The following is a 12705-nucleotide window of genomic DNA, read 5'->3' as shown; positions in this document are numbered from 1 at the left end:
ATACAGTCTAGGTGAGGTGACAGAATATTGTCTAAGGACCGACTTTACTAAGTTTAGAGATGCTCTTCGTTAAAAGGTTGACCATCAGGTGATGATATGGGGGTGGGGTGGGCAGAGAGAGATGGGGGAGGAAGCCATTATAACTCATGGAACCATTTGCTAAGATATGGAAGAGTCAAGAGCTATATCAGGGGAAAGAAAACCCTCACTAAGAAATTGTTTCCTTGAAGTTTTGAAATATGGATGTGCCATAAAATCAAGGCAATAGATTTATGTATTTATTGTTATGTTTAACAGGGAGAGCCGGGGTCTCCTGGAGAGAAAGGAGCAACTGGATTGTCTGGTTATCGTGGAATGCCGGTCAGAGTTCCCTTACTGCCTTGCTTTTTACTCTGGGGCACTCTTTTGTTATTAACCAGTATGAAAATAGACTTATCAGGATTTCCACATTGGAAGAATAGAGGAAAGACTGAGAGAATCCAGGCTTTTGGGGTTTCCAGGAATAGGGTGGGGTTTGTGCCTGGATGATTATAATCATTTTGCCAGAGCCAGCTCTGCCACAAGAATAATCAGGGCTGGGTTTGGGAAAAATTGCCTCTCTGCCCCCCCTCCCCTCCTCCCTCTTTTCTAGGCATCCAGTGTCCACTAGAAATATCAAACTCATATCAACTATTAATCACTAGGCACTTATTAATGGTTTGCTAAGTGCTGGAGATTGAAAGAAAAAAGTCCAACAGTCCCTGATTTCAAGGACCTTCAATCCCATCAGAATTAACAACTTCCTTCAATGATATAGCACAGAGGACTAAGGTGGAAGACCAGTAGTGCCCTCCTTCATCAGAGTGCCCTCTCTCTGACATTGTGTCCGATTTAGCCCACACGTATCTGGTTTGCACATTGTTTTCCTGATGTTTGCTCAGTAAGACCCTGAGATTCTTGAGAGCAAAGACTAATGTTTTCCCCTCTTTTTTTGAGTCCCCAGTGCTTAGCACAGTACCTGGTGAGTAGCAGGTGCTTTAAACATGATTGTTGACTGACTGGCTGGTGACTACCAAGGAGAGGCAATGGGAAGAAAGATTCTTTAGTCAAGATGATCTTTCCCAGTGTCCCTCAGATGACACAGTGTAGGGCATCTGCATATTTTGCCCTTTTATAAGATTGATTTCAGTCACAGTGAGGGATACTCTGATTCTTTTTGTTTGTTTGTTTGCCTTTTGGAGGGCAATTGGGGTTAAGTAACTTGAGCAAGGTTACAAGGCTAGTTTTTTTGTGTGGGTGTTAAGTGTCTGAGGCTGGAACCGAGCTCGGGTCCTCCTGACTCTGGGGCTGGGGCTTTACTCACTGCGCCACCTAGCCACCCCGAGACTCTGATTCTTTAATCCTCTGCTTTCAGGGAGAGGATGGAAGTGCAGGATATGGCAGAAAAGGAAGAAAAGGAGAAAAGGTAAAGCCAATGTTCATCTGCAGCTGGGAGTGTTCACCTTGTTTCTTATTCCTTTGGCATCACTTAAAGCAGGAGAAAGCTTAAGAAAAAAGTTTGATCTGGACAGTTAAAAACTCAGGGATTTGCAGGTTGATATGGAGTGGAGAATAATGTAGGGAGGGGAGGGGGAAGAATTTCATGGTTGAAGTAGGAGAAAAACCATAAGCACAAGTATCTGAAATTGAATGCTGAGGTCTATCTTCTTTGGTGAGGTTTGTTGCTATGGCGTGACTTACCCCAAACTAAAAACAGAACTGGTTTTTAGGAGTTTTGTGTTCTGAGTATAAACTTGGGTGCCTTCCAGGACTATCTGGCTTTATCTTATTTTGTTTGTTTTGGCCATTAGTGAGAGGTTCAGCGGGTCCTCCTAAGGACATCATGTTAAGTAGCAGCTTCCAGGGTAGTGGGCGGAGATGAGTTTTTAAATTGTATTTATTAATAACTTTGCACTGAAAGGATGCCTCGTTGAGTATAAGTTCTCCTAGTCTTCTGTGTACAACAGACCCCTGGAGTGAGAGGACCTGGATTCAGATGCTGCCAAATTCACTCCCTAAACAGCCTTGTTTTTCTCATCTATAAAATGAAGGATTACATGGTTCTTGATGTCTCTTCTAGCTCTAGCTGGGTGATTTGATGTGATGTGATATTATACCCACCATCATATTTGTGACAGATATTGACATGTGCTGTTGATGTGACATGATGTGTGACATGGGTGATAGGATATATGATACTTGAGAAGAATAAGCAAAAGAAGGGACCTGGGACTGAAAATGCTTAAAATGAGTGAACAGCATTCTCAGATATCTCGAGACAGAAATTGACAAATGTTTGAAAATCTAGCAAAAAAAATTTACCTCCTCCTATTGCCATGTGGTTATAACAGAGTGAGAAACTCTACCTCAAGGGGGAAGTCTTTCAGTGGCATTCTTGACCACATTCAGTTAGCTAGTAACTATTGTCTGATTCCTATAATAGGAGAACAATGGTGAATTCACTCTTACCTTGAAGATTTTATTTCAGAAGCATAAATAAAATGTTACCACCTTAATATTGCAGAAACAACAGGTGCCACATATTTGATGTTATGACAAGGGTATATAGGAACACATACATTACAGGCCAATGACTATAAAGGGCTAAATGTCACCTTAGTTATTGATTCCTTCTCATATTTGAAGCCAGTGAATGGCTTTTATTTTAGAAATTGCTGCTTTTTTATGAAACAAGCTTGTAGAGTGCTGTTTCTGAGTGTCTTATGGACAGTGTTTTCATGATGTGATCTGAGAGACCAAAGCCAAAAATATTAATGGCGCAACAAGATGATGAATTAAGTCAAGATAACCCTAGTTGTGTTGTAGGTGAGTGTGTTAATCTTCTGTACTGCTGATTATAGGGGCAAGAAGGATTCCCAGGAGATAGCGGACCAAAGGTATGTGCAATTTATAATGACTTGAGCCCACTGAGGAAATATGCAGTGGCCAGCTAGCCTTCAACTAGGGGAAAAAATTGTGCCAATAAAGTAAAAAGATGAATCTTTACTTATTTTTGTTACCAGTGTGAGAATTGGTTGGTCAAAAAAAAATTACATCATTAATTAGAAAGGTTATTATACAAACCCATCCCCATAAACAAAGAGAATTCTTAATATGCTCATATGCAGACATAGAAATTTTGTCTTATTCCATATGCTTTTTTTTCTTGGTTTAAAAATCTATTATTTTGAGGAATCTTGAAGAATTCAGATGCTTTGAAAACCTTTCACCCCTCATGTGTCAACCCTTTAGAGTTTGATAGCAGCTAGATCTTTTCAGAGACCAACTTTATATTCTTCACATTAAGCTTTTGGTCTTTATTGAAATGGGCTTTTGGTAACTGGAAACATCCTGGAATGCTGCAATCAACCAAAATAAATGCTTTGTGTTGTCCATTCAAGTGAAATGGATGATTACAAAGACCAGCCTCATCAGCTCAGAATATGCCCACTCCCAAATATTTCTGTATTTTATAGGAGGTTCTTCAATGCTATCTCTAGGTACTATACTCTGATACTCTAAGATCCTATCTCTAAGGATGGACTTTTGGGTGCCCTGGTACCAGGTGGGGTGATGCTAAGATTCAGGGTCCTACCCATCATTCCTCACATCAAGGTGGTGTGGTTCATTTCTGAGGTTTTGAAGCCTTCTGTTTGGACATAGGGACCATTTTAATCATTTGTTTGTGCCATTGTAGGGGGGAGCTGGCGATCCTGGCAGCCCAGGAGAAGTTGGGCCAAAGGGGTACAAAGGAAGAACGGTAAGCTCTCCTTTACAAATTCCAGATCCTCTCGTTCCAGTCTCAGCCAATTTGGAAAGTGGTTGCTAGCAGATTTTAAAGATTCCTCTGACTCTCATTTTTTTCTTAAGAATTTATGGAATTTATATGTGAGTCAATGTAGTAGCTTCCAGGAAGCAAATATATCTCTCGCATATGTTAACCTGCTTAGTATGAGTGAGCAGGGGATAAATTGCTCAGGGCTGAAGAATGCATAATGTTAAGTTAGTATTCAATATTATATAATGTTGAATAAATATTAATATTAAATTAATATTACAAAAATAATTTTTCCTGTCTAAGGTTCTATTTAAGGTCCTGGAATTGGAGAGGGATGGCACCTGGACCTGTGACTTTATTTGTGTAGGGTTAGGTGAGATGCTTCCTCTAGCACCTCAGATTGGCACCTTCTCTGCAATTTATTGTCCTGAGAGTTACACTACAGCATGTAGCTCTAGTTACATGTAGAGGTTAAATGACTTGTCCAGGAAAGAATTTGAATCCAGGTCTTCCTGTCTTTAGGGATAGATCTTCCTGTCCCTGGTGGATGTGTCTTAATGCAGTAGATACTTGCTGCCATGATGGGATTCATTTTCTTTCTTCTCATTGGCAGGAGCCCACACTTCTAATATAGTACAATCCTTTACCCTTGAGCCCCTTGAATTCTCACTGCTGAGGATCTTCCAAAAATACCTTCCATAATAGCAACTCTGAAAGATCATTTCTGCTAAATAGCTGAAGGGGGTAGTTTTATGGCCATTGCCACAGAAAGCTCCTCTGAGTTAGGTGTCTCAACTAAATCCCCATTGTGCCTTGACAGAGCTCAGTGCCCTGTCTGCTGAAATGGAAAGTAGGTTGTCTTCATGTCAGCCATTGCATGGGCAACCTTGGCTCTCCTAAGACCACCATTGGTGGAGACCTCCTACAAGCTGGTGGATTTCTGGATTAAAGCTGTATATAAATGACCACTGTGGATTGACAACAATTAATGAAGGGGGGTGAAAGAACCTTCTGGTGTTAACTTTTGTTCAGAACTTTTTTGTCCTTTCTTCTCATGGCAGTGAAATTGATGGGAAAGCATTAGTCAGACTGGGTCAATTGACAGAAATTTGCAGTTGGAACATTACTTCAAATTTCCTACTGAGTGAGCAGACACGGCTCTCATAGGTTTGGCCAAATTCTTCAGTATTTTCTACAAAATGGAAATCAGGTTTGGGGGGAATTTTTTGTTCTGCATTGGATCCATATTCATGAGTCTCCTTCAGTGAAAATTGTTTACCTGCAATAATTCTTTTCTTTCTTTTTTTAAACAACTTTTTGGAAAGTTCTCCATTGATAAAGTGTTCACAGGAAAACAGGAAAAGCTCTGGGATTAGAGAACCAATTAAGCAAGATTTTCAGATCTGCCCAGATGTCACTCACAGTGATCTACCATGGGATCACTGCCCTGGATTTGTTAATGAAGGAGTTTTGCCTGAAAATTGAAATGTGTGATAAAAACCAGATGCCTTTGCTAAATGCCTCAGTAGTTGTTTTTGGATGGTAATTAGTTTTTCTTTTGCCCAAAATAAGTTATGGAAAGTGAGCAAGTTCTTCTCCTTCTGACTTTGGAGCGTAGTAGAAGTTATAAGCTCTGCATTTTTAGTTTTCACTTGGGAAGCATTTATTTTTCCTTGTAATCTTCTCATTCCTCCTGCCAGACCCTACTCCTACTTCCTTGGAAGAATTTTCAGGTTTTAGACATTGTACTTCAGGCACTGGGAATATAAGATCTCCAATGGGGAGATCATTAGTTCCCACTGGAAGATTCTGGTGAAGCCACTTCATGTTTGAGAAATCCTTTCAGCCTCTTGTTGCTACCAAACTAAGTTCTTACATCATTTTCCTCAGACTCCTTCCTTCTTTTCTTTCAGAATGTAATCAATGTGGCTGTTTCCTTTCCTTCAGTGCTCCACAAGTGTAAATAGCCATCCACACAGCATGTAGAACATTAGTCATAATAATGTCCCGTGCTTTTCTAAAAAATAAAAGTTTAAACATTTAAAGATCACAACTGTATTTGACACTAGGAACATAAGTTTTGAGATCTGTTAAGCTCCTTGAGCTGGGAGGGAGATATCAAGCCTGCCAGTTTTAAAAAGAATCCAGTGTCTGTCTTCATCCTTTGTCAGTGAATGTTTTGAAGCATTTTTACCTCAGTTATCTGATTAGTATCTTACTGGCATTCATCTCAAAGTCTTATTTTAAATCTTTTAATTCTTGAAATTAAAATGGAGGGAGCATGTGGAATGTACTGTTTCTGTTGCTTCGGTGGTGCAGTGGATGCATGACACACCTCCTTGGCTGTTGTAGCAGCAAGCACCCCAAGCGTCCTCAGGGCTTGCTGCCAACACAGGTTCTTAGATCTGCTTTGATAAAGGAAAGCAACTCAAAATGGGTTAACAAGCTTACTTTAATCAGTCAAATATGTATCATTTACCTAGTTCAGGGGAAAGAGGTCAGCATCCCAAACTTCAGAATATACAGACAGAATTATCAAGACAGAAACAGATCAAGTAGACAGATTTCAAACTGTCCAACCATTACATCCATACCCAATCAACACCTGGGTTTCAACATCTGGGTTTCAAAGCCGGCGGGCTCTGGACAACGGCTTCCCAGAATCCATATCAAATCACAGAACACTTCTCAAAGTGAGCCCCAAAACAAAGCTACACATCAGGGCTTATATAGCCTTCTCCTGGCTCAGAGAATGTAACAACCTTATTAACTCACTGGCCAATCAAGAAGTATCTACTGAAAAACAAGCCTCCCACCCCAGGCTCCAGGTGCACTTTAGCCTAGGGGCAGGGAAGATCTTAAAAATTTACATTCCCATTACAGCTGTGTGACCCTGGACAAGTCACCTACCCTCTCTCAGCCTCAGTTTCTCTAGCTGTAAAGTGGGAATAATAGTAGCATCTACCTCCCAGAATTGTTAGGAGGATCAAATTAGATAACATGTGTAAAAATGTTTCAGAACCCTTAAATGCATGGTAGTAGTATTATTGTTGTATTTATTATAATTATCATCTACCTCACAGGGTTGGGCAAACCCAGTGAAATATCATGTATAAAGTGCTTTGTAAACCTCAAAGTGCTGTGGAAGGGCTCACTGTTAACGATTGTCATTTGTTTTGTCCATATCTCTGGTTTGTGTAGTGACATCCTGCTGCCCTAGATTCTTCTATAACATTATCCTGAACTGCAGGGAAACCCATGCTGAATGAAAGAGATCTTTTGTTTCCAGAGCAGGCTATAGTACAGATTTTCTTTTTAATCTGTCCCTCCCCTTTTCCTGTAGGTAGATTTTTAACACAGTTTATTAGTGGTAAGAGGAGACCCTATAACTGTGAGCATGTTTTATTGGCAGCATTTGAACTAAATTTATAGAGACAAACAACATAGCCAGTCCAGCTATGCCGTCCTAAGCGAGTCACTTAACCTCTGTCTCCCTTAGTTTTCTCACTTGCCAAATGGGGATAATAATAGCCTTACCCCCCAGGGTTGTTTTGAGGATAAAATAAAAAACAACAAAAAAACAAAACTTGCAGATTCCTTCATCCATAGGTTAAATCATCAATAGATGAGAGGGAGCATAGCCCAGTGGGTAGAGAGAAGGCCACCCTTGGAATCAGGCTTTAAGCCTTGGCCCTGATGTGTATTGACTGGACAGCTCTGGAGACTAGAAGGTATAGAGAAGATACTGGTCCACACTGGTGGAAGGTATTTCCTTACACCAATGAGCTCATGAGTTTGGTCCCAAAGATACCTCTCCCCCTTTTCACGGCTCTTATCAGGCCTGATCCTTAGAAAATTCTTGCAGGGTGAGCAGGGCAGGTATTTTGACTCTCAGATCCTCAAGCAGATAAAACAAATTAGCAGAAAGTGCAATGCAAGTCCCTGTCTCTTCGTCCCATATACTTTCCACCACATTGCAAAGCCCAAAAGTGTGTTGTACCTGAATGCCAAGGGAGGAAGGGATGAGTTGATCCTGATGTTTATGTCGTTTGATGTTTCTAGGGCCCTTCAGGACCCCCTGGGGAGAAGGGCTCTCCTGGATCCCAAGGACCTCCAGGACAGAAGGTAAGGTGGCATTGACAGGTGCAATTGTTTTTATTGATGAAAAGCTGATCCTACAAACTCCTCTTTGTTCCCTCTGTAAATGAGCTGAGTGTGTGCTTCTGTTCTGTCTCACGCTGGCTGGCCATGATAGCACTCCCAGCATCCTCTACCCCTGTGTTGGCAAAGTGAGGAGGGAAAGCTCGCTATTCCATTGTTACTGCCTTTTGGAAGCTGACTGTGATCAGTTTGGGGGAGGGACTCCAAGCTAAGTGACTGAAAGTTTGGGGATTATATTTACGTTTCATAAATCTCTCCTCTTCTTGTCCAGTCTTCCACCAGAATCACAGGCAGCTGATATCTGTTTAATTATTGAGTAGGGGAATGACAAATGAGACTTGACTCTATTGACTATAAATCGCACTGGGTTTTTTCCTCCAGGAATCTGGGTGGTAATCCATTGCATTTTGTGCGTGGCTGTTTTTATTCATGTGACCCGGCCAAACTGAGTTCAGTGATCTCAGGCTCTAACAAAGCAAGGCGGAATGACTTTTCCCTCTTTCCTCCTCCCCCTTAGCCTGACAGATGTGTGCTCATCTTTGCCAGGCGCTTTTCATGACCTTTCCAGATGTCCGAGTTTGGGATGGGATCTCTTGGTTTAGTTAAGCTGATCACTGTCGTCATCGTCTCATCATCATTATCAGTCTGACAGTGGCAAGAGATCAAGGCCAGGTTGTAGCTGCAGCTGCTGCTGAGGGGTTGGCTTGGGAGCCCTGGGTCAGGGCCTGGGACTTGGCTGTGGCTCCTGCTCGGGACTTGTTGGCAATCCTGCTTCTCCTCCTGTCCTGGGGCTGGATTAGACAGTGGAGGCATCAGGTGTGGAATCCAGGCTCTGACCCTTCTGCATGCCAAAGAGTGAGGCTATGGTCCAAGGAGTGCATGGGCTATGCCGTCCACTGGGCACTGGTGCTAGAGTTGGTGTGTGAGAATGTTTTTCTCATGTTATTTAAAGAAAGGAGAGCTTTGTTTGTCAAGATGTTTACATTTCACTTTATTTAAAAGATCTTAAAATCATGGATTTGGAGATAAAAGGGTCCTGCAGGGCCATCTAGACCAACCCCTCCATTTTACAGATGAGTAAAACTGAGGCCCAGGATGGTTAAGAGATTCACGTTAAACCAAACAGGTGGTAAGCAGCAGAGGCAACATTTGAACTCAGGTCCTCTGACTCCAAAATTAAAGTCAGAAACTATGAGGAAATCCCACCCAAAGTCTTAGGGATTAGGAACTCCTAAACTCCAGGCAAAATCATTGCTCTTCTCCCAGGATCGGGGGCATGTACAGATTTACAGTCTCTAGGGTTGTATAGGACCTCAGGGATCATTTAGCCTAACTTGTGCTTGATGTCCCACTGATGAGGTCCTTGAGAAGTGGCCATCCAGCTTCTTTTGGAAGATCTTCTGTGACAGTGAACCCGCCTCCTCCTGAGGCAGCCCATTCTGTTGTGGGGTGGTCTAACTGCTGAGCTGAAATATGCTTCCCTGTGATTTCCCCTTTTTGCCCCTAGTCCTGGGGCCATGAAGTGCTTTTCCTAAATGCGTGAATCATGTTCCTATCTTCCCAAGGCACTTCCCTATAGGCTCAATTTTCCTCATTATTTTAGCTACTCTTCATAGGACGTCAGTGAACAATGAGAGTCCTCCATTTCCAGCCCTAACTTTGGGCTTTGGGTATTGTCCAAAGCTCTAAGATCAAGATGGGATAGCCCCAGTGATGTTTTTAATGCAGAGCAGCACCATGGTGTAGTACAGTATGACTTATCCTATCCGATTATAGGGGGAGTATTGTAAATATGTTAGACTTGGTAAGAGGTTTACAAACAATCCACAAAACTAAGAAGAATGGAGCCCTTGGGTCTGATGAACTCATCTAGAGTCTTATGATTCTGTGATTTTTAAAAAACTGTTTGGACTTTCTTATTGATAATGGTGCACATTTTATTTACTGAAATTTTTATTTTTCCAGGGCCCAAAAGGAGCAAAGGGATGGACTCCATTTTCAGTATGTACTTCCAGAATCCAGTGAAGTCCTTTGAGAATCACAAACTTCTGCACCTTGTGGTCTGTTGGTAAATTCTTCCTCTTCTGTTTTTGAAATGCAGACCTGTGATGTCATTCAGTTTGTCCGGGACCATAGCCGTGAGTACCCCATCTTAAATGATCCGCCAGATTGCCAGCAGATTCTGCATCCACCTCACCAGCTAGTTTAATTCAAGTTGGAAGGTGTCATTGGGCTAGTCTGGAGCTGGGGAACAATTATTTACGGACAGCCAACTTGTTGACTGTGATGCCCCCGAGTGCTAAGTATCATGGCACCTTCTACCCAAAGAATCTTAATGCATGGGCTTAGAATCTCCCCAGCAACTCTCAAAACTGCAGTTAAGTCAATCAATAGTGAATAATATTCACAATTAAAAAATAAAAGAACTGGCTGTGATTGATGATGGTACAGGCTGGAAGATGGATGAACTGAAAATGCAGCTGAATGGCTACCTTGGCTCTTGATTTATTGTTCTGAGGTGAGGCTGCTTTTACAAAGTGATCTGTTTATATTTAGTTGGAAATTGGTTTGCAGAAACGTTCGGACTTCCTCCAGTTATCATGTTGATGCCAGCTGTTTTCGTCTCCTTTTCCCAAGGTCTGAAAACAGTAACAGCATTTTAACTGGAAGATTAAAGGAAAATGTCATTTTGCACGGCATCCTCTTTCCCCCTCCTGCCTTCAAAATATGCACCTATGTAATGTCAAGGGGCTTTGATAGAAACAGACCCTCAAGAGTTGAATTCATATACACTTTATCTGACAGCATAGAATGTCATTCTGAATAAACCAACACAACCTAAAGAAAAAGATGGACTTCCTCACAAGTTCTCTCAGGGAAAGAGAAATAAACAAAGTAAAGCTCATTGCAGCAGATAGAATTGATCTCAAGACAGACATTTTAAGTTCTGAATGCAAAATGGATCTTGAATTCTCATTCCTACAGGAGAGTGTAGCTGGACGGGCTGTGTTGTTTGTCTCTATAAAGAGTGTGTGATGGCTATGATAAAGGGGCATCTCTTTCCTAAACTGGGGAAAGACTAGCAAAAATCTAGGAAACAAGAAAGGGCGGGCTTAAAGGGTGCCATCTTTACATATTGGGAAAGGAAGGGAAGACACTCTTGCCCTCCCACTCCGTTGTATAAGCATTTCCTGAGTGCCCTTCGGTGCCAGGCCAGATGCTGGGTGCTAGGGATAAAAAGACAAGAATTAAATGACACTATTCCTGGCCTCAAGAAGCTTACATTTTCCTGGGGAAAAGCAACGTGTACATAGATAAATCAATATGTCAATATATGTAGATATGATATATGCATGCATATGTGGTTTTTATTTATGTAAAATTAGATATTGAGTAAATACAAACTAATTTCAAGATGGTAGGAGGAGGGGAGAGGCAACATTAGCAGCTAAGAAGGACTCTTTTAGGAAGTAGCACCTGGGAGGGCCAATTTAATTGAATTAAGAGGCAGCTAGGTGGCACAGTGGATAGAATAATGGGCCTGGAATCAGGAAGACCTGAGTTCAAATCTGGCCTCAAAAATTAGCTGTGTAATCCTGAGCAAGTCACTTAACCTCTGTCTGCCTTAGTTTTCTCACCTGCCAAATGGAAATAATAATAGCCTTACCCCCAAGGGTTGTTTTGAGGATAAAATAAGATGATGTTTGTAAAGACTTTTGGAAACCTTAAGGTGCAGCATAAATGCTTGCTACCTATTGAGTATTGCTATTATTATGGTTAATTGCAAGTAGGTGGGGCATCTGGTAGCATTCATGAGACCATTTTGCTCTCCAGATAAGTGCTCACTCTGATGCATTTCCTTGCCCCTCACTATATAAAGATCCTTTGCAGTTTCAGGCTAGCTTGCCTGTGACCCAACTTCCCCTTATAAACCCCTGGCTTCCTTTGTCATCTCCCTTGGAATACTGCAGTTAGCAGGATACTAGTTTCAATCTACTAATTTTCCAAATCTGGGTGCCAAGAAATGATCCATCTGCCAAAATGTGCAGAATTCACCTGGAAAAGCTCACAGGCTCAAGTCTCAGCTGCCATAACTTTGTTACATGATTTTATCTTCTGTTCTTTTCCCAAATAATAATGTGACATTCGTTTTTCTTCTCCAGCTGGCTGGAAGGGTGAGTACTCCATTACTATTCATTGTAATTAGCAATAGATATTTAAATGTTGTCAAACATCTGGAAGATGATTTTACATGACTGGCTGATGTTGTATTGGTTTCTAAGAGCAGCCGTGTGTAACCCTGCCTAAGGCAGCATTGCTTGCAGAGATAAGATACGCTTACCCAGAGAACACAAGCACTATGGCTGTGGGCTTCGGGTTTCTGGGGTGGTTCTCTGAAGACTTCTGGGTGAACAGGATTGGAGAAGTAAGCCGGGTCTGGAGAGTAGAGTTCAATCATCTCTTTTGGTGCCATTTTTAGAGCTGAGCACTTAGCTAGATTTGTAGTTCTCTGGTCCTCCTGTGCCATTGTCATATCAGAGGGGCAGCAGGGGGTCATTTCACCAAAGCTGGTTCATTCAACACAATCCCCACTGCCCACAACCCTTCTCAACTCCATATCGACTGGATTGTTAAACACAGCAGCAGCCATGGTTGTAACTGTCAGGGTCTTTGTAGAGATGATTGAATGAGTACAAAGCCAAAGGCCAGCCAGGTGCTCGGCTCTGGAAAAGGTCCATGTGGTAGCA

At 41.8% G+C, this 12705-nt stretch overlaps 1 protein-coding gene across 3 annotated transcripts in view; it reads left to right on the top strand.

The window, feature by feature from the left end:
* LOC138161643 (collagen alpha-6(VI) chain-like) overlaps positions 1-12705 on the top strand; it is a 133781-nt gene that overhangs the window by 93518 nt on the left and 27558 nt on the right. For all 3 annotated transcript variants that reach the window (XM_069088398.1, XM_069088400.1, XM_069088399.1), the window contains 7 exons: positions 298-360; positions 1394-1444; positions 2880-2915; positions 3716-3778; positions 7859-7921; positions 9923-9958; positions 10059-10095. In XM_069088398.1, the coding sequence (XP_068944499.1) occupies positions 298-360; positions 1394-1444; positions 2880-2915; positions 3716-3778; positions 7859-7921; positions 9923-9958; positions 10059-10095 (349 nt within the window). The remainder of the gene's footprint in view (positions 1-297; positions 361-1393; positions 1445-2879; positions 2916-3715; positions 3779-7858; positions 7922-9922; positions 9959-10058; positions 10096-12705) is intronic.

This window comes from Petaurus breviceps, unplaced genomic scaffold (assembly GCF_028583685.1).
Source record: "Petaurus breviceps papuanus isolate PSGF00001 unplaced genomic scaffold, PetGlider_PUasm1.0 185, whole genome shotgun sequence".
In the NCBI taxonomy this organism is placed as follows: domain Eukaryota; kingdom Metazoa; phylum Chordata; class Mammalia; order Diprotodontia; family Petauridae; genus Petaurus; species Petaurus breviceps.
The sequence above is the reverse complement of the archived record's forward strand: the minus strand, read 5'-3'. Positions and strand labels throughout refer to the sequence as shown.